At 39.9% G+C, this 21,649-nt stretch overlaps 2 protein-coding genes across 10 annotated transcripts in view; one reads left to right on the top strand and one right to left on the bottom strand.

Moving 5' to 3' along the window:
* The window catches only part of Jing (AE binding protein 2 jing), an 89,059-nt gene extending 75,412 nt beyond the window's left edge, over positions 1-13,647 (top strand). Inside the window, exons 2-9 of the mRNA XM_083085844.1 lie at positions 1,438-1,843; positions 3,344-3,654; positions 4,515-4,992; positions 5,056-5,235; positions 5,321-5,462; positions 5,656-5,786; positions 5,867-5,934; positions 6,027-13,647. Coding sequence (XP_082941970.1) covers positions 1,438-1,843; positions 3,344-3,654; positions 4,515-4,992; positions 5,056-5,235; positions 5,321-5,462; positions 5,656-5,786; positions 5,867-5,934; positions 6,027-6,204 — 1,894 coding nt within the window. The 3' untranslated portion in view covers positions 6,205-13,647. The remainder of the gene's footprint in view (positions 1-1,437; positions 1,844-3,343; positions 3,655-4,514; positions 4,993-5,055; positions 5,236-5,320; positions 5,463-5,655; positions 5,787-5,866; positions 5,935-6,026) is intronic.
* Prosap (SH3 and multiple ankyrin repeat domains prosap) overlaps positions 12,858-21,649 on the bottom strand; it is a 118,682-nt gene continuing 109,890 nt past the window's right edge. For 8 of the 9 annotated variants that reach the window (XM_083085833.1, XM_083085840.1, XM_083085841.1 and 5 more), the window contains 5 exons: positions 21,208-21,517; positions 20,934-21,127; positions 20,592-20,759; positions 19,193-19,496; positions 12,858-19,049 (listed from right to left, as the gene is read on the bottom strand). In XM_083085833.1, the coding sequence (XP_082941959.1) occupies positions 17,812-19,049; positions 19,193-19,496; positions 20,592-20,759; positions 20,934-21,127; positions 21,208-21,517 (2,214 nt within the window). In that variant the 3' untranslated portion in view covers positions 12,858-17,811. The remainder of the gene's footprint in view (positions 19,050-19,192; positions 19,497-20,591; positions 20,760-20,933; positions 21,128-21,207; positions 21,518-21,649) is intronic. The other variant, XM_083085839.1, reaches the window with a different exon arrangement.

Raw genomic sequence — 21,649 nt, 5'->3', positions numbered from 1 at the left:
CAGATTTTTTTGTGAAAATTTAATATATTTGTAATAGTAAAATTAAGATAAAAAATTGTAGAATAGATTGAAATAGGAAAATGGCATTCTAAATGCATACACATAATAATTCAATAAATAATCTAATTGCAAGATAAAAAAGGACATTTTTTTATTTTTACTCTTGTCATTTTAGATTTCTGGAGATTTTTCAAGAATTTATTTCTCGTAAAACTAGATACATTTGAAAGTGAAATTTTACGAAATATTCTTTTTAATAATTCATAAAAATATGAACTATATCTTTGATAATAACTTTTTGTTCAAGTACAAGCAGAGAAGTGGCTTTTGCTTCTTCCGTTCGAATATCTCGAAATTAGATCGCTATTAGCAAATTCGATAATAAACTCGCGTCTTCGCACGTCTCGTGTTTTTCACCGTCTGTAGATTTCCCCGCGCCTCGATTTGCCTGGAAATTACCGAAACGGGTCGTCGTACCGCGATACTAAAAGCCATGGAACCCGAAACGACGGGGCCAGGCCAATTGGCAATGTCTGGGCCTGTAATTAGGTTTGCGTTGGTGGTAACGTCATTACTTGGTAAGCTTGCAATTTCCTCGTGGCCGCCGCCGCCGTCGTCGCCGCTCGTCGTCCCCAACCGGTTCCCTTCGTGGCGCTTCGCGGTCGCCACGAAGCCGCTGTCGACCGACCGCCGGACTCGTTTCGCTTGTACCTGGCTGGGAGGGGAAGAAAGGTGCTACCGGAACGTGGCGAGGGCCGACGAGCCGTACTCTTATTCGGATAAATTGTACCGCCGTTTTGTAATTTTTGCCGACGTAACGATCACGCGTTCAAAAATGCAACAACCATCTCGGGGAACGATCTCTTCTTACATTGTGCGGTAGAAGGTATCGCGTTGAGGAAATTTTTGCCGCATTTTATATCAAATTGCTCGTGTAATATAGTTTTATTACAAACTACTAATAATTCAAAATCATTAATTGTCTGATAGATTAAAAGGCAATATTTTTCTTCTCGGCATTTTTAAAATATCTTTGTTAGATTTATTAATTATACGCTTTTAATATTCGGTATCTCATTTTCTTCATCGACCAGTATGTAAATTAATTGAGAAAAGATTTATTATTAAAAGGATATAATGTGACAGAAATGAGACAGCTTTTTTCTCTTATAATAAAAGATAATATCTTGATATAAAATATAAGGATAACAAGATATAATTTAATAAAAATAAGATAAAAATATAAATGCAAAATAACAACATATAGATTAAATGGAAATTCCTCCTTGGGAAGGGGATGAATCCTCCTTGGGGGGGCTCTCCAAGAGAGGTCAAAAATTGAGCAAGAGAGAAGCGCAAAAATTTGCGAATCGAATTTTAGTCTTCTTCCGTTTACGCTTAAACTAAACTGATTCGACGCATGTTTGCGTGTTGCAGTGGCGTCGCAGTATCTTGCGGGGAATGCAGCAGCAGCGGCACCAGCGATATCACGGAACCGGGCTCGCCGTGCAGCACCAGCAGCGACGAAGGGGTAGCCGCGTTACGCGGCACGTCCGCCAGTCCGTTGCTGCCGACCCTGCCCAAGCTGGCGCCGTCGTCGCAAATCAACACCAGGCCCCAGTGGCCCTGGACCCCGCCGTTGGCGGCGACCGCCTGCTCCACCACCGCGTACAAGAGGCTGAGGGGCGAGCCCGAGGCTGGCGCCCTTCCGCGCTCCGGTGCCGCCGATCCCACCTCCAGGGGTGCCGTCAAGGCGAACGGAAAGGCCGGCCAACATCATCACGAGTCCCAGGGCAAGATTACGGAGTACTTTAAGACGCAGATCAAGCCGCAGCAGCCGAAGGTTGGCACATTTTCACTTCGAGATATGAGCTTCTCAAACGTCAATTTTTTTTTTAACTTGTTAATGTTAATATTAGAGCATTAATTACACTTGATCTGGTATTAAAATTATATTACGTGGTTTACAAAAAATCAAGTTGATTTAAGAGGCTCATATGTATATGTCAAGAAGTAAATATGTTGGAAAGTAATAAAAGTATATTAGGGAGAAATAATGAGGATGTCAGGGATAAATTTCTTGGTTCTGCAGTTTGAAGACGCTTTCTGTAAGAAATAAATTGCCGAAAACGCTACAGGTGCCCGATTTCTTTTGTGTTCCGAAAAAAATATATGAGTTTTGGAAGGAATACTTGGCTTGAACGATTTGTGAGAGTTGGGTATCTATAATAGTCGATCGCTCACTCGAACATAATGATATCCATCTAGAGTTGTGAAACTATAGGATCTTTCAGAAGTTAATTCTTGAAAGGATATACAATTGTGAATAAAAGCTTGTTCTTCATTTAATTTAAAGCGGAGGATTTTAATTTGCGCAATTGTTTAAATTGAATATTATAAATTTGCGTAATATCAATTGCACATTGATGACATTTAACTCGTAATTTAATTTGTAAAAATCAATTGCATACTAAAGCAAAGGAAATTCTCAAGGAGAAGAAAGTGTTTTCTCGATAAAAATCAACGGAAGTATTGAAGATATCATTATTTACTTCGCGCAGACACTTCAAGTACAGATTTGTCTTATCGGCAAACTCACATTTATCAGATATTGAATTAACTTCTTTTTTTAAAATCCGCCTATGCAGAAATGGCCTTTTCTTATCAGATATTAATTCGCGGAACCTGCTGTCTCGTCGATCGACAATTTAACGTGACATATACTCGATAATTTACATCGTATATTTAAACATTATAAATGTGTGTCTCACTTATTTGTAGTAAAAAAAGATAAACAAAGGTAAAATTAATATTATAGACGGAGCAAAGAAGGGGAGATTATTAATTATGTTATTATTACGAAAGAAACAAGTAAAGAGACGCAAATAAAAATCTAGATAAACAATCTTTTAAATTTTTACAGTCTGCTTAATCGAATAATCGAATTGTTTTGTTCTAACTGATAGACTATTTCAATGTTGCGATCCAAACAATACAGAGTTTGGTTCAGCAAAAACAAAGTTATTTTCAATATTACCGAAATGTTTACCAGGGAATATTGAACACGTCAAATATAAACATTTGCCTAATGAATATTGCTTGTTATCATGAAATTCTTATTTAACATTAATCCATATTTGTTTCTTTCTTTCATTATTCTTTTAATATAAACATTATTGCGAAATTAATATGAACGTTATTACCTTAATTGCTTTTTCACGGGAAGACGTAAACAATTTATTATTTAATTATCCTTGATTTAACTTTAAGATAATACTTTAAATGGTAAAAATAGAAAATAATGGTTTCATTGTTATCATCACAATCACATTTTTGTTGACAGGTCAAGAAAACGAGCGAGATGTCAGTGCTAGTAGCGAAGAGTTCATCGGAATTTCGGAGGCCACCTACGGTGCAGAGGAACAAGGGTGGCCTTGCTAAATATCTGGGCAATGCCATATCATCTAATCGCGGCACCTCGACTAACGACTGGGAAATGAGAACGTTATCGCCGTCGGCGACCGCGAAAAAGCCGCCGCTGGTTGTCGCGCCGAGGGCCAATAGTAAATTGGACAAAAAACTGCCGAAGCCGCTGCCAAGTTTGCCAATCTCGAACGACGTACTAAAGAATCTGTCCAAGATCTCATCCCTTAGGTACAGTTATTACAGACTTCCAATTTTCAAAATGTTCGCCAAAGTGCTGCACTAATTCGTTCGCTATTAGACGCATACATTGACTAAGAAGTTTGGATTATTTTATCTTAAGGTGCGCTTATATTTCTGTCAAGAAAATATGTCGCACATTACACAGAAAAAAAGGACATTCTTATTTTGAAAATATATTTAGTTTTAACATGGAAATCTTGAAATGAGATTATATTGCGTTAATTAAAGAAAAATATAATTGCTTGAATAATTGTTTATTTGAATGAAGCCATTTTATATAGTTCGATCAAGAAAAATATATTCTTATGATTTAAGATTTAATTTTCTGAATGGAAAAGAAATAATGTTAGATAACATTTTTAAATCAAGGATTATAATTTTCTTAAAGTAGAATTAAACAATTATATATTCTTGAAGTGACAATTACAATATTAAAATAAGACTATAATATTGTTGAAATTTAAAATTATTAAATTCTTCTAAGAAGATTATAAATTGTTGCGAATATACGAAACAATGAACGCGTTAGTTTAAGTATATAAGTTTTGATTTGACACTTATTTTTTTCTGTGTATCTTGTCGAAATTTTGTTTTTCTGATACAGTCCCCCTTTGATATCTTAAGATTCTATGAGAAATGCACGGTGCACACATAATCTTGCACATCCCAAGGATATTATTCTCCAGGCCTTTTATTATTGATGTGTGTACAGCTGGAATTTATACTAATACTAATTCACCACAAGAGTGAGGTTTTAATATTTTTAAAAGGAACATTTTTGGAATAGGGGAACAATGGTAAGTAGGTCTATTTTCAGATCAATGGCTAGTTTCTTCTTTTTGAAACAGGTTAACTTCGGATGCGAGTATCAACACGGCCAAATGCAGCTCTCCACCTGCTACCGCTGCCCCGTCGCTACTAGGGGAACCTATGCCACTGGACTTCAAAGGTTGCATCCTGTCGAAACCGCACGTAAACGAGAACAACAACTTGACGAGCAGCTGTAATGGTATCTTAGGTGCGTTAAGGTCACAGGGCGGTCGCGATTCACCTATTTCGAGGCTATCCTCACCAACGAAGGAAGACATCAAGGACAAGGGCGCACAACCAACGCCGGTCGACGAAGACGACGTGGATGAGGAAGATTCCCGAAGCAGCGAATCGAAACCGTCATTGTCTCCCATCCTCTCGGCACCCACTACTATTCGGTTTCCGGCGCAAGCACCTGAGAAGGATAGACCGCAGGCTACCGACAGCGGGATCTGCCGCTGGGATAAGTGCGAAGTCAGCTTCGAATCTGTGGGCGGTCTTCTGGAACATTTACAGGTAAATTTATGTCTGGTAAATTTACAATTTACTTCACAATTCTGTATTCATTATCTTTTACAGGCTGCGCACATCAACACGCAAACCGGTGGTGATAATTTCGTTTGCCAGTGGCAGGGTTGTAAGGTGCAAGGAAGAACCTCCTGTTCCCGCCGATGGCTAGAGAGACACGTTTTGTCTCACGGTGGCAATAAACCCTTCCGATGTATCGTCGACGGTTGTGGTTGCAGATTCAGTTCTCAGGTAAGCACGCAGTCTCTTCGTGCGATGTCGATTTTCGTTCGGGGAGATAGATTTTCAGAGATAAAATATACATTTATTTTTGTAGACCGCACTCGAGAGGCACGTAAATGGTCACTTTAATCAACCGGAAACAAGTAGTAGCAACGGAAGACGCAGTTGCGAGAATGGCGGCAAACTCGTTAGGAGGAATGGCAAGAAGCTTAGATATAGGCGACAACCTTGGTCTGGTATGTGTCACTTTATAATATCTCTTCAATACACATAAACATTCTAATTTTTTAAACTCGCTTGGAATATTAACATCAGCACTATTTTCGCGAGTTTTAGTTATTCTTTTTAAAGTAATAAATATACTGCAAGAAAATTGATAGTGTGAAAAATGTTTGATGCACATTGTTGAATATCATAATGTTTTTACAGCGAGATTTTTTGATTATTTTGACTCGGGAGTGATGGAAGGTCTTCAGCATAGACTACAGGAACTAGCGGCATCGAGAACGCAGGGGCGACTAGCTGAAACGCCAGGAAACTCGATGGCACTAACTAGTCAAGTAAGTTGCGAATGTAACCATTGCAATGCACAGTTAAATTTGTCGATTAAGATTCGCTTTAAGAAAAATTTCTCTTCCAGGTTTTAGCGAGGAGAGTTGAGTCGGACGGAAAGACAAAAGTACTGCTGCGATGGCATCCCCAAGATATGTAAGTTCCTCGCAATCTAATAATAATTAAAAACTTTAATTGCGTGCCATGTGACTTATTAATTTCCTCGTTTTCATGTGTTTTTTCTACAGAGAACCGGACGAATGGGTACTAGAATCCGAAGTACAAAGCACGAAGCATGTAGATATTCGCAAGGTGGCCACCAGTCATTCGGAAGAGGTGAGTTTGGCTCTCTATCCAGCGGTAAGTGCTCACGCGCCACCGACGACGCGAGTGAAGCAACGTCGGAAACCAGTGAAAAATTCGTGATAATGTCGGCCAATCGACCGGATACCAGAACTGACCTAACCTGAGCGCTTACACTTGAACCAGAGAGGAAGAACAGAGTGCTGCTGATTGACACGAGCAGGACACAATGTAAGCTCTTCCTGGTCGGTGAAGACGAAGGCCGCCGCCAATGCGACCTGAAAATACCCGAATGTATCGAGAAGCGGAGCGCACGTTTAGAAGATATCTAATCTAGGAGAACGACCAATTCTGCGAATCCAGATCGATTAGAAGATAAGAAGCGAAGAAAGGAGAAAGTCACGTGAAAGATAATAAGTTCAGAATGAATCGGATAGCGTACAGTGTAACTAGCGATAAGAAAAAAGGAGGATATAATACAACTAGAGGAAGGAGACAAAGAGGGATATGATCATCCGTCCCCTGTTTGAGTCAGACGAGAGCCATTGCTTTAACGAGGTTATTGTAACGAGCATACTCTTCGTCATCGTTCATTGAAGGATACATCTAATTAATGCGATAAATTCTATGATCACAAGTACCTCGCATATTTCGAAGTTCGTCGGCCTCGGAAGTGCCAAGTCTGGGCCTCAAAAGTGCCTCATCGTGGATACGTTTTGTACCGTTTTCTATCGCCGATCAAGATCCCAAGGATGTGCGGTAGAAATGGTAGTATCGATAGTCAAAGACAAAAAAGCGAAAAATAAAGAAAGGAAGCAGTAAAGGAGAAGTTCTTGTAATTTGGTTTTGCCAAAGGAAACCGAGGGAGTGCACAGACAAAATGTTTAAGCGGTAGTTACAATTTATAAGGAGATAATCACTCTGGTGGCCTTAGGATTCAATTAATATCTAACATTGGCCCCTTGGTATTTCCGAGAACTGATAGTACCTTTACGATGCCTCGAGAAAAAAAAAGAAGCTACTTCTACTTCGATTTACAACTCGGTAGAAACTCGCGTCGGCTGTCGTCGTACAATGATATGAAGAAGGACATGAGAGGAAGATACGGAGAAGAGGATCGTGGACAGCGTGAAGCTTGTGACACAGAAGATTGTATCGAGGAACGAGAAAAAATCGCGAAGGAGGCTTAGGCTGTTAGATGAGAATGCGATAGTATGAATGAAAAAATGAGAGAATGAAAGAGAGAAAGAGAGAGAGAGACTGAATGATATTGCTTCGAACCCGCCGTTTTTTCCCTGAATGGGGCTGACAGTCTTCAAGCTTGAAAGCTCGGCATGAAGTTGAAAGATTGCGGAATAATCGGACGACACTTACGCCACCGAGATTTTTCTCGAGAATTACTCTTCTTCCTAGAAACGGGACGCGATGTACAAAACTAAAAAATTTAGGAAAAGAGGTAGTTATTTCTCAGGGTTTTGAGGCAAGCGAGTTCTCGCAAAGAGGATGTCGAGCTTGCCTCGTTTCTGCACCCGAGACGTGTTCGATTTTTCATGTACTACATCGTCGCGTTATTTTTATCTTTCTGCTGAGTCTCGCGCGGCATGTTGGCATACGCTCGTCGCGACTCAAAAGTTTATTCTCGCGAGATTTTTATCAATCTACTGCCAATCTAATGAAGAGAGACGAAAGTAGCTAAACATGCAGCGCGATCGCAATTGAGCTGTTATCCTCAAAAGGGTAAATTACGAAGGCTGTGTTACATTTCCCATGGAGCTGTTAAGAAAAGAATGTGGAAGGGAACATGAACAAAGAATGCGACTTGCATCGTGTTCGCGATTCGCGTAGTTAGCCGTCGCAATTGCGAGAAAGAAGCAATTCTTTTCGTGACTGCAACTGTTTCTCGCACCATCGTGAAGCGAAGCAACGTCCGCGCGCGAATATGTAGCGAATGTGTAGCGAATAAAGATTGATGTAAATTAGGCTCGTTAAATTAAGGAGACGGATATGTATCGTGTCGTGTGTGTGTTGAATGAGAGTGAAAGATTGATACAAAAACATGGATAGAATGAAAGAGACAAAATATATGAGTGAGAATAATCGAGCGACTGAGAGAAATGGAGACCGCATGAGGCACACACAGACAGACGGTACGTCATTACATACACACCAGCTAAGAAACACTGCCAATACGATTGTAATTAAGAGCTCTACGGTAATTAATCGATTATATAATTATTCTTACTATTATTAAAAAAAGGTATGATTGTATAAGTGTATAACCGAATAGATCTCTAGCTGACGCGCGTGAGTGGACAATGCATCGTAAGACAGCTGTTTCGAGAACAGCGTCGTTGTTGCGTTCACTCCGCGAGGCACGTGTTTTAATGGATTTACGATTAATTTTTCCGAGCTGCGCGTCGCGAATGCGTGTGTTGTAAATGTAAATACTTAGTTGAAATTATCGTAATGAAACGGTATATTACACTATGCGAATCCTGTACTCGCAAGTCACGCGGCTCGTCGTACTTGGCGAGTACTCGACAATTATCTAAAGAGAAAAAAAACGGTATAATCTCTCTATATCCGCTGATCTTTGGCTGATCTTCGGCTAATCTTCCCTCCGAGGACGACATCGAGGATCGCTCCTTCCTTTTTGAGGGAATCGAAAGATCGACACCGGAAAATGCAAAAGAAAAAACGCGTCACTGCCAAAATTCACGCACTGCCAGCTCCGTTGTTCTTAACGACGCGCCTCTACTAACGTAGAATCTCTCTCTGTCGCACGTTCGTTGCGTCGTGCTTCTAACAAACTCGTTCATCGCGGTCCTTTTCTCTTATATATACTTACACACCCACGGCCTAGTCGCTAGCCACTGTTCATTTTCCAGATTTATATCCTTCGGGCATATATCATCGTTTTCAAAAAAAAATTCATCATAAAATAATTTAGTAGGTAGACTAATTTTGAAAAATCTAATTACAAGCTAAAATTTATTTTTCTCATCTATATATTGTATTCGTTAATTCGTATAGATTTAGAAAGATTAATAATTCATATCTCCTAAATTTGCGCTTCGTTCTAATTCGATTCATTCATTTTTAATATTTTGGAAAATTTAATATTCTTTTACAGATTCTTTTAAATTTTCTCTTTAAGACCAGCGGTAATCCCCGAGAGCTCACGTATCGCATAACTGCCAAATTTTTTCGAGCACTGCCAGCGGGACATATAGAACAGGACAAGAGACAAATATACATACGAATTCTGTTCGCATTTTTAAACCGATCCGATTTTTTTCACCGAGACAATGCCATATGAGGTCTCGTGAGAAATAATCATGCATTTTATGTGATTGACATTATCGGACTGAGACACGATGAGATATAAAAATAAGATTTGAGAAGCAAAATTAAATATAATAGTATTGATGCATCTTAAAACACGAGATACGATGTAAATGACAGAACAGTCCAAAGAAATTTCTTAAATGTCCGAACAATATTTGAAGCATTTAAACGATGTATCCTTGTATCTTTTTACGGTGTACTTTATCTACATCATATCTATGTGTTGAGAATTAATTGCATTCTTATATTTACATCTTGCTTCTTGTATCTTTGTCTTATATTTTCTCGCATCTCATTCAATCATGTTCATCGCCTATTTTTATTCTTTCGTGGCGCGATCATTGTCCCGATCGTTATTTCTGTTCTCTCACCTTTTTCAATTTTTTGTCACAAGTTTTCTCTGCTCGTGTAAAACGAATTGTCGCTATCAGTCGAAATTAATATCGATCGAGTAAGGGACCAATTTTTTACGCAAGTGGAAACTTGTCCGCCACTTTTTAGACATATGCTATTTTCTATCGATATAGAAAGAATCCTTGTTTTCTTTAAAGACATATTTACGATTATAATTGAAAAATACAATTAATTATATCGATCGTGCATGTTTCAAAACTCTTTTTTAGTTTATACGCGCGAGTTTTTAGATGTAGTTTATTAAAGAGAGAAAAAGAACTGAGCAGGGAGGTTCCATTAGTTGTTAAGTAAGGTGCATTTTTTTTAATTTTTTGGTAATATTCCTTATAAGCGTAAAGGTGAGATGACAGAAAGGAGCTTTCGGCTACTCGATCGTGCTTGATCTCACGAAATGGAAGAATCGCAACAAATCGTAAAGAGAGAGAGAGAGAGACATTTCCTTCCAATTATGATTAATTATTTCTCGCAATGTATAAAATTAACTTTGAACGAATCGGCAATACAAAAGTCACGGAAAGGTACAAAAAAAAATGGAATTAAGTTTCACGATTCATTTTTCGACGAGCTTCGGTATGATCTTATATGATAAGTTTATTCGAGAGTTGCGAATAAATACGTTTGTATAGGTCGCTTGCATTGTATAATTATACGATTGGCGAATCTAATTCCGACATTTTAAGTATTGTATGTTATTGTATTTTTCATTTGTAATTAATCATAATTAAGATTTATACGCGTTGTTTCATTGCCAAGAAAAACGAACCGACTGCATTTAATTGAAAGATTTTTTTTTAATGCTTCAACACACATGGCGGTCTCGTTTGTCGCGATTTTGGCGCGCTTGAAAGTCTGCAGCGAACAAATTACTTTCTATGTAAACATGTGAAAAATATTCAAAGAAAATATATGTGTGTGGCTCAGTCATACACGCGTAAATGTAACGTCTCGTGTATTTATCATCATTCTTCACATCGGCCTGCTGATAATTCTAAATTATCGATATAGATCCTCTTTAAATAAGAATAATAATAATAATAATAATAATGTGAAAAAGAGACGGAAGGCTGAAAACGAAATAAGGGAGGGGAGTATAAAAGCAACGTATAAACGATTTGTATACATTTTTCTAGTGCACAAAGTCTGACTCGAAACGGAAATCGTCTCGTTTCTATGATTTCTGGTTCTGTTTTTTATATGTATGCTCGTGCGTTTTTTTTATAGAATTAAATCTTAATCCACGCAATGCACTAAATAATATGGACGTACGTTTAGAAACGCTATAAAGTGTTCGGTAAGATATAATTAAGTTTGTATTAGCGTTATATACATATAAAGGAGAATGAAAAAAAATATAGCGAAGCGAAATACGTGGACACCCATTCCTTTTTTCTTCTTATCGCGATTTTGAAAAGAACTTTACTGAACACACATACATGTATACATGCACACGCTAAATATATGTACGCCGATAGACTTACATCTTCTTTTTGACGGTGCGTGGGAGAACATGAGAGAGAGAGAGAAAAAAATCATTAGCCGTAATTAACAAAGAAGTGATGAGAGCGCTAGAGAGGAAGAGAAAGAGAAAGAATGATGTGAATATATATGTGTAAGAAAGAATGCAAGAGAGACAGGGAGAGATACGGGCAACGTATTTTTGCAAAAATTAGGAGAAAACGCGCAGAGACGATTGAAATATGAAAAAAAATTTCACCTGTGAGATTCTCTTTAATCCACTTGATCGCAATTTCACTCTACATTTCACTAATATAATCGTATTAACGTCATATACAGAAAGTACCTTTTTCACAAAGAAGTATATCTCATGTCTCTTTCTCCAATAGATCCACACGAAAACTTATAATATGTAATCATACAAGTATCTCGCCAAAAACGGCAAAAATTAAAATTGAAACGTTTCAACGACATTGATTGTATCGTTTTGCACAATAAATTCAAATTTCGTTTATATATTTGTCGTAAGAAATTAAAAAAAAATACAAAATATTGATTACACAAAGATATTCGTAAATGCATTGTACAATTAATCAATAATACTCGCATAAGAGCGAATGAAAGCTCCGCATACACTTTCGCGTGGGATTTCGAAGCATCTTGGATAGATCGAGAGAAAGAGAGAGAACGGATATTTCTACAAACATACACATATACAAATTTGAGGATCTCACACGGCGTTGATAAACGAGAGAATGAATAAGATTTACACTTTACAAACGTGCAAAGGCTCGGTCTCGGAACGACTTGCCAGTTTCGTCGATCCCGATCGTCGGTTTCGAGGATGTAGTTTGTCGATTGAAAAATTACAAGGCTTGTAAATGTATAAACAGAAAAAAATCAGCTAAATGGAAACGGTCGCGTTGGATATTATTTTGAGTGAACCCAGCGAAAATATAATTTTCCACGGGTTTCTCTCTCCAGCCGAGTCTCCGAATTGTCTTGGAATTGTAAATAATTGAATGTAACGCGACATACACAAAGACTCCCCGAGATATGTGCATAAGTATAGCTTATTACAGATATAGTGTTTGCATTTATTATAAATTCTATGTAAAAGCGTGACGCGAGAAAGAGAGGGAGTCGAGCGATCGCGACGAAGGCCGCTTGTAAAATTCTCTTAACGAAATATCGTGATTTTGTTTATATTATCAGTATTATCAATGTCTTTCTACACGTTAGTTATTCCCAAGAAATTTTGATAAACTTTCGCTGCACATTTCAATTATCATTATTCAAAGTGCATCAATTTTGTTTAATTATACATATTTATATGTTTTTTTTTTATTTTCTTTTGATAGCGTATAACGAAAGCTACTAAAGATACCTAATATCTAATATCTTTAGAGATAATCATTCTCATTGTGCTTATTATGATATATCGAACTCTTTTTTTAATTAATTAATATAATTAAGGCCTCGCGAGATCGCTTCGGTTAGAAAAGTGCTTGTACATGTATAAAAGTAGAAAAATATATTGCATAGTTTAAACTAATATGGTTTATAGCGTGTAGAAAAAGAGAAAAGTGTGTGTGTGAAAGAGTGAGAGAGAGAGAAAGAGAGAGAGAAACTCGACGAATACGCGCGGGACGATGAAAAGCTGGTGAGTCGACTCTTGTCGATCTAATTTCCAATTATCTCGAGAGCCCTATAGATTCTTGAAGTCTTGAGAAGAAGGATGCGATTTTTTTCTCTCGCTACGTGGACGAAGCGGCGAGAATCGACCGCAAATAATCGTGTGAAATATTCTCATTGTCAGTCTGGAATCTGCCCCGGAAACGGATCTCGTATGATTTCTCTCGCCGCCTCGTCGAAATCGATACGCAGGCTTGATATGCTTTTCTCATATCGACAAGACTCGACATCGCGTAGCGAAGAGAAAAACGTGATAATTAGCACGGTTGTTTCGCACTGCCAAATAATAATAAAAGAAAAGACAACCACAAGCGTTCATTGTGTGGATCGACCGATCGTTGAAAGCACCGCCGGTGTTCATTATAATCCACATAGTGGTTCTACGAGAAAAAGAAAGAAGATAAAGCCGAGTAATAGAGCTAATAATAAGAGAGAGAGAGAGAGAGAGGAGCGCGGGAGCGGAAATTTTTTTCGAAGCCCGAGTGAAAATGAGAGGTGAACGAGAGAGGAATATCTGAGCGTCGAACAGTGCTTTGTCTTTTTGGATACTTTCATGTACACAAACACGAATGACGGTTTATAGCTCAAGAACAGAACATTAAAGAGATAGATATTGTAAGAAAATAATAATAATTTCACGGTTACGATATCGTACTTCGTTGTTCTTTTACTTTTTAATACCTTCTGTTCTCTAGATATTTTAAAGGAAAAAAAAAAGAGTGCCAGATATATATATAATCTTCGCATAAATGAGGTAATATTCATGTTGCTATTATATATCCTGTTTGGACCCATAAAACTTATTTGCGATTTAATTATAAGTTGCAAGATAATTTATTTGCGGCGTTAACATTATAAGTTTTAAGACTTTTGGCGATTTGGAGATAGAAAAATGGATTGGATCTCATTTGTAATAAGTATTCAACATTTTTGTAAAAAAAGAAGAGAAAAAAGTAAGGATAAATATATATATGTATGAAATTATATACATTATTTTCTAACGCAAAGGAGCGAAGGTAAAGAGAAAGATTAAATTTCAGCCGCATTAATTGAACATGATCGATTATTATTCATCGTCGAAACATTGCACGTACTTTTGCAATTTACAATACAATACTTATAATACAAAATACTAATAGTATAATTGCCTGATAATAAGATTAATGATAGTGATAACTAAATATGAAGAATGACGAGGGGAGAGACGAGGAAGGCAGGGAGAGGGTGGATGGATGAAGAATCAAGATAATCAGGAGAGTGGTCGGAAATAATGAAGAGAGGTTCCGAAAAGTTCAGTCGGTCGCGGTATACGATCATCGAATCACGGTTCTCGATGGCTCTTCTTAGCACTCTCATCGAGGCGCGGTGTACAGGGTGTCTCGAAGAACGCATAACAAGTCCTTTATTTCTCCCTGTCAAATTGGCGCACTCGATTCTTTCTCGAAAACTGATTCCAACGGAAGATTTAATCATCGAGCCAAACGAATACTCAAAATGCCTTCAAGTGAATCGAGATGTAAAGACGACGTGAATTTCTCGTTCGTTCGCACTCGATCACTCATTATTCTACGATACTCAACATTCAACATAAAAATTTACAACAGATGAATAATTCGAATAAAATCATAACCGAGAGAAAATCGCGAATGAGGACCTTGGAAAATGGAGGGAGAAGAAATATACGTCTTTTTCGGTACACTCTGTATACGTGCCACGTTTCCCGCGAGGGATGAAAATTAATCGTGAACGGGAACTACCCCGCACGCAGATTTTCGAAGGAATCGATTAATTCGGTGGACTTATTAGAAATCATGAAATTTCAAAGCCGCGTGTTTTTCTTTCTTGTCTTGAATTTTCCGTGACCGATTAATTCCCGTTCATGCGGAAAACAGAAAGTCTGTATATATATACATATACTATACATATATAAATACTTTACTGACAGATTTTAACAAAAATTGGGTACGTCATGCGACAATTTCCGGACTCTTCGTCGGGATGACATCGCAACGATGCGATCTATTTCGACACGACGATCGATCGTACGACGCGGAAAAAAAAACGAGGGTACACCGGAGAAAGAAAGGAGGGAAAGGGGGTGGAGAATTGGAACTATAGATTAGAAAGTAAATGTCCTCTCACGCAAGAGAGACGTACGCAATATTAACTCTTCTCTGTTTCTTCGTAAATTTTGATATATTATATATTTATATATATATAATATATAAGACTACTCTCTATATATATTACTTTTGGCAGGAATGTCGTAATTATATAATAATATCTCGGCCGTGAACCGTGCATCGCGCGCGCATTCGGTGCACGGCAAAGAAAAGTAAAGCCTCGCCTCTCGATCAATCCTCTCCGTTGATCTTCGCTGTATCGCGCCGAGTGCGTCGTGATACACACGTGTACTGCTTTTTTTCGCACCAATCTGCGAGTGTTGATAATCTCGCAATAGCATATATCCAGATGTATATACAATTAATGGATATTCATTGAATATTTTACGATATTTCAGTTTTTTTTTTCATTACCGGATATTACATTATTTATTCCTGGATAAGTAGTTTATGGAAGTTATTAATTTAAATATTTTTTAACGATTTATTAAAAAATACAACTTTAATAAATCAGTCACGGATTACTATCACTTATTAAAAAACAGAATTTCTGAAAACTAAATATGCGAGATGAATGAACTGGGCACGCTAGGCATATATTTATAACTTCCCTACTTTTTAATTTTGTTTGGATATTTCTCTCTTGCATTTTTTACATAAATCGTTTATAAATATAAATGATACATATGAAACATATCTTCATGCATAGGGGGTTAATAAATATTCAAATCATCACACATTGAAATCACCAAATATTCAAAGAATATCCAAGAGTATATACTCAATACTCTTACGCTGTGTCGAGTCCTGTTGGCGTTTGTATCAAAAGACGACGACGAAATAAAATATTATTGGAGGAACATTTGAAACCATACAATTCGGCTTTTTCCAAAAACCACGCGGCGACTCACGTGCGCTCGCATGAAGCGCGAGTTTTCTTTTCTCTCTTTTTCTCAAGGTTCGCAAAGGCGCATAGAAATGATCCGGGAGAAAAGGGAAGGGGGGAAGGAAGGTATTCGATCGCTTATAGATCTAACATAGCGAAAATGCGATGAAACGTAATGTGATGATCACTTGTAATTATAGAGATACTCGAGGATACACAACGCGCATTACTCAATATATAATATATATATATACAATATGTAGCACTGTCACCCCAAGAGCCGCAAGACCCTACAAACTCGCGACGAGTCGCAGTTGCATCTGCGAATAGCGTTGCGAGTCGTAACGCGTATGTACATCAAGAGGTCGATTAATTCGCAAACGGAAGATTTCGATTCACGAACTTGCACGAGAATTCGAGAATTTGATTCGAGTCGTCGAATAAAATTCCGCCAGTTTTCCGCCCACAAACTCGATCCTCGAACTAGTTCGAGAAAAAACGCACAGATGCAAAAAAAGGATTCAAAGTCTCCTGGCTCAAGGGAAGTTTCTGACACGAATGGAAGGAGTATGGGGTTTTACTTTACACAGGCTGGAATAGTGATGGTGCGATAGTATAACGAAGTATAGTGCTGCGCATCTCTGCGCATGATGCGACTATGTTTTATCGAGAGGGGCTCGTTAGTGAAACGCCATAGTCGCCGTATGATTACAATATAACGATGCTAATATATAATAATATTAATATAATAATATAATAATAATACTAATATTAATAATAATAATAACATTTGCAATTACAAACTAGTCAGAATCTCTAATGACTTCGCGAGTAGAGTTTGTGATTAGGCGTTTGAGCAGTGTCTTAGACATGAGAGAAAATGCTAGTCGAAACTAAAAAAAACCCGCGCGTGTTCGATATTAACAACTAATCAATTATGTGATTTATGCATTATCGTTATATCGATCCATCATGGGCCGGCCATATCAGTTTTCGCCGGTGGATCGAGAGTGAGCGAGACTGTCGCGATATACTTTTGCTTAAAATTGGTTCAAGAGCGATTTGCAAAAAACTTGTCTCCATCTATATTCCTTGTTATCCGCGTTCGGAGAGACAAAGAGTGTCATGTGTAAAAGTATTAAAACATACCTCGTAGTTCGATAGAAACATGAAAAACAAATCGATATGCATCGCACATTCACGCGTCACGATTCATGCACGCGTACACGCATTTCCCTTTTTTCTGACTTGGTCGTCCTTTTCTTTTCTTCTTCAATGTGCGGATTTTCGCTCTTTTCTGCCCTTAGATATTTCTTTCTCTTTTTCTATGATATAGCGAATCGGATTTCGGATCTGTTGGATCTTCGCCCACAAACAGGACAATTAAACGATTTTGATCGATCGTATGCGACAAACCAATCCTTCATTGCAGTGCAATCGGACGTATGCTCACACTCGTAAACTTACTTGGTAAAAATGCGCTCGCGATTATCTCCTCGCGTTTATATCCTACGACTTCTAGACGCTCGATTAGAATACGAATTTACTCTTGGCAAAAAGTCGTCCAAACCGACCACGCTTTTATATATGACAGCACGCCCGCATGGACTATCCATCGCTTTTCAGCGATATAGTTCAAGTTTAATATGCTCGTCGCGCGGCGATTACACTACCGAAAAGGCAGAAAAACCTCTAAATATATTGACTTTAAAATCGCGATCTACCGATTACGTTGCAAACTCTCTTCTATTCTCGCAGCAAAGACATACGCGAAGACATCCGTGCTATAATCTATGGCGGATTCTTCTCTTACGGCAACGCCCTTCCGCCTGACGCCTTCACCTGATTTCCGCCAACCTTGGGAATCGCGCCGATTATCTTAACCCGATTCTGCGAAGCGGTCTGCTGTTGTTGCTGCTGTTGATGTTGCTTGTTATCGCAGAATTGCGGCGGCGGTGCAAATACCATCACCTCCTGATCCTGGCCGCCGGCAGATGGACCAGCGTTGAATTCCGGCGGCGGTGGTACAAACAAATCGTTGTTCTGCTCCTCGGCATCTGCCTCAATCGGCGGTGGCAACTGTGCTAGACTGACCGCGTGCCTGGTCAATAAACCGCTGCCGCCATAGCCCGGTCGTTTGGTCTGATTGCTCTCCTTGTCAATCGGATTGACACCGGTTAGTAGAGCCGTGCCTCCCAAGTGCTGATTGTTCTCCTGATTGGCCAGATTCCTCACGGCGGTATCGTCGAAGCCCATCGGCGGACCCACTGGCACGTCCTGATCCGAACTAACGCCGCTCGAGCTGTTGTCGCCGTCCTCGACGAGCGACTGCTGCGTCTGTAGAAGAAAGTCATTCGGGTGGCTCTTGGATGACTTGAGCTGCGTGCGCACCTTCTGGATCTCCTCGACGCTGAACGAATGTGGCAACGAGCCGCTGCCCGACGAGCTTGAGCCGGACGTGTTGGAATTACCGGATGTTTCTCGCGTCGCCTCCAGCTTTTCCCGCGCCGCCGCTTTCTCGAGTTCCTTCGCAATCTCCGACTCACCATCCTCATCCGTCTCGTCGTCCTCGCCTTCATCATTTTCCGACTCTGACAGACTGTAATCTGGCTCGGGAATTGGTGGCGCCGAGTTAGCCGGCACGGTCGTTCCGTTCGCGCCGGACGCAATCGATGAGAGATTCGTGACGGATGAGCTAGCATTCAAGATAACAGTTTTCTTCTTCCGCTCGCGGATACCGGCCGTGCTGTGACTCCTGGTAGTCTTCAGCGGTTGTGCATACTGATTGTTACCATTCCCATTGCTGTTCATGTTACCAACATTGTTATTCAGTGCTTGCTGACTACCAGTTGACTTGAACATTGAGCTGTTCGGCGGATTGCGTAGACTGTGAGATTTCCTAAGATGCGGGCGGTTAGCCGGTAGACTACGCGAACGATAACCGACAGTCTTCATATCTTCCGGCGAGGCGTATAACTTTGCACTATTAGAGGGTCGGAAGCTCGACATCACTCCGTAACCACCTTCGACCGTGGCCGCCGCGAGTTCTATGAGAACAAATATATCAATATTTGTCTTCATGCAATAAGGATTATTATACAAATATGTTAAGTTAATTTGTTACGATTAATCACTTTGACATAGGAAAGTGAAGCTATAAGCAAGATGGTTGTTGTACCTTGTTTCTTACCTTTGACTTGCTGGATGTGCGCCATGTTGTCGTAAACCGAGGCTGGAGTAACGACATCTGGCACGTTGGCGCCAACATTCACTTTGACGACTTGTCCGACCGGCGGAGGTGGTGGCGGATGATTCGGCGGTGGAAGTCCGTTTCTACCGCTCAAGGCATTCACATCTTCCTGGCTTCTGTGGCACTTGGGCGCCAGAAGGGACGAGGGCTGCACCTGCACGTTGAGATCCGGCGTGCTATGGAAGTCTCTGTGGAGATCGGAACCTCCGCCCAAGCCGCCAAAGAAGCGCACTTTTGATTGCGACTGTAAATGGAAGGATAAGTGGTTCGTATAGGCTGCGACTCGCGAATGATCGGCGTCATCGCCTTGATAATTCGAAAAAATTTGGAGCGTAATTTTTTTTCGTTTAAGGAATTGCAATTTACAACTGGATCAATGAAAGGACAAAGGATAGAATAATACAGAAAGGCACAGAAAGGAATATTGGAGAAATGTGATATGAGAATGAAGCATACTCCTGCTAAGCGTGAACTCCAAACTACCGTAACTAACACTAACCCACTACTACCATTACCATTGCTTGCTTGCGAAAAGTTATCTAAGTGTTAATACTGTCGTATGCTGCGAAGAACACGTAGTAAGATAATGACGTATCGTCAGTCTTCCATGCTTATAGAACCAATCCCGAAGAGCGACATAAGGAACTGAAGGAAATCGCAAAACTTGATTAAAATGCAAATGCGCAACTGGTTATTCATACTTGAGGCGTGAACACGAAGCACGTAGGTGGCACCTAACGCCCTCGCGGACGTCAGATTTCTTTTTCATTTAGCAAATGGCTTAGTCACCTGAAATCATGCAAGCCACGGACGAGCTAGAAACAAAGTATTTTGGATCAGTAATATAAGTAGTGGTCCTCGTCATCTCGCCCGCACCAGGACCGTCCCTTGCTGTGCACTCGCACCGGCTTGCGCGCAAACTATAACATACATGCAAAAGAAAAGAACCACCATTACCATTGCCCAGAGAGAAGAGAAGAGGATTCACCGAACGCCGGACGACTCTTTCAAACACTGGTAGACATTTTTTTTAAGGGTCCTTAATCGGCATATTAATAAATTACTATTCGACGTGGATACCATACGAGAAAAATGAGTAGAGAAAAGAGAAATTATCTATTTAGAGATTAGGGAATCATCAAAAAGTAGTTGTCTAAAGGGACGTCGGAGAATTCAATCAAACTACTGGATGAGATGAACAAACATGTTAACGTCCATTAAGAACATCCACTAGGGCAGCTCTCATCAAGGGGGCTTATTATCAACATATAAGAAAAATGTTAAAAAGAGAAACGCGAGCGCTCTTTGTAACTTTGAGAGTGTGGCGAGTCATCCTTACTTTGCCCTTGCGCTTCATTTCCGCTACGCTCGCGTACACCCTGCCGGTCTTGGCGGGCGACGACGGATGCGACTTGGTTGACTGACCAGTAGTCTGAAAGTGAGATGAGCTCATCATGGACGAGCTGTACTGACCACCGGCGCTACCCTGCTGCCGCTGAAATAGTTCCTGGAAGATAAATTAAAGGACGAAGCTAAAGCCTCGGTTTCGTCTCGTGCACAAAATGCCATTCAATTCGGAGACAACGAGCGCACGAATAGATTCAGTGTGATCGAGCAAGAGAGAGATAGAGGGAGCACGTTGCAACGCGCATACGGCCCGCGAGGGGCGAAAGATAGTTACTTCGAGTTCCGCAGCGGTAATCCTGCTGGACGTTGGACGCGATCGAATGCTGGCCGTTCTCGGTTGCACCGGGGTATTTTGACCGGTATTCGATCCAGTTGAGGGCTGCTGCGGCATATGAATCGATTCCGCGCTGCTCGACTTTGCACCAGTCGATGCGATTTCATCGCGATCGTCCCTTTCGCCACCTCCTTCTGCAAGAGAAACACGAATGTATGGTGGATATTCATTCTCCGTAATCTCGTACACAAGAAAACGGACTTTAATTTATTACCTAATCCCGCGACCATCGATCGCGCCCTCGCCCGACCTACACTCAGTGTCGTCTTCGGATCTCTTCGTGGTGGTGCGGGAGCCGGAGATCTACCGAGCGTACCACCGATCACTACATTGTTGTTACCTTTACGCGGTAAAGTCGCATACTGTCTCTGGATAGGTTGACTAGTTGGCAACGCGGCCGCAGATTGAGAATTCGGAAGACTAATCACCGGCGAAACCACTGTCATTCGCACCAACTCTCCCGATTTTCTGATCAAGTCGACTACGTGTTCATGGGAGGCCGTCGTCACGTCCTCGCCATTAATCTGAAATATTCATAAAAGAATTATTTCGCGAATTATCCTAAACAATATAAAATGTTATTATATAAAATTATTAAGCTTATTAGATTTACAAAATTAAAAGGAGCTATAATAAGTGTAAAGATAACATATAAA

Source organism: Camponotus vicinus, unplaced genomic scaffold (assembly GCF_025532165.1).
Source record: "Camponotus vicinus isolate PSW18456_S1 unplaced genomic scaffold, iyCamVici1.0 SCAF_13, whole genome shotgun sequence".
In the NCBI taxonomy this organism is placed as follows: Eukaryota; Metazoa; Arthropoda; class Insecta; order Hymenoptera; family Formicidae; genus Camponotus; species Camponotus vicinus.
This window is presented reverse-complemented; position numbering and strand designations above follow the sequence as displayed.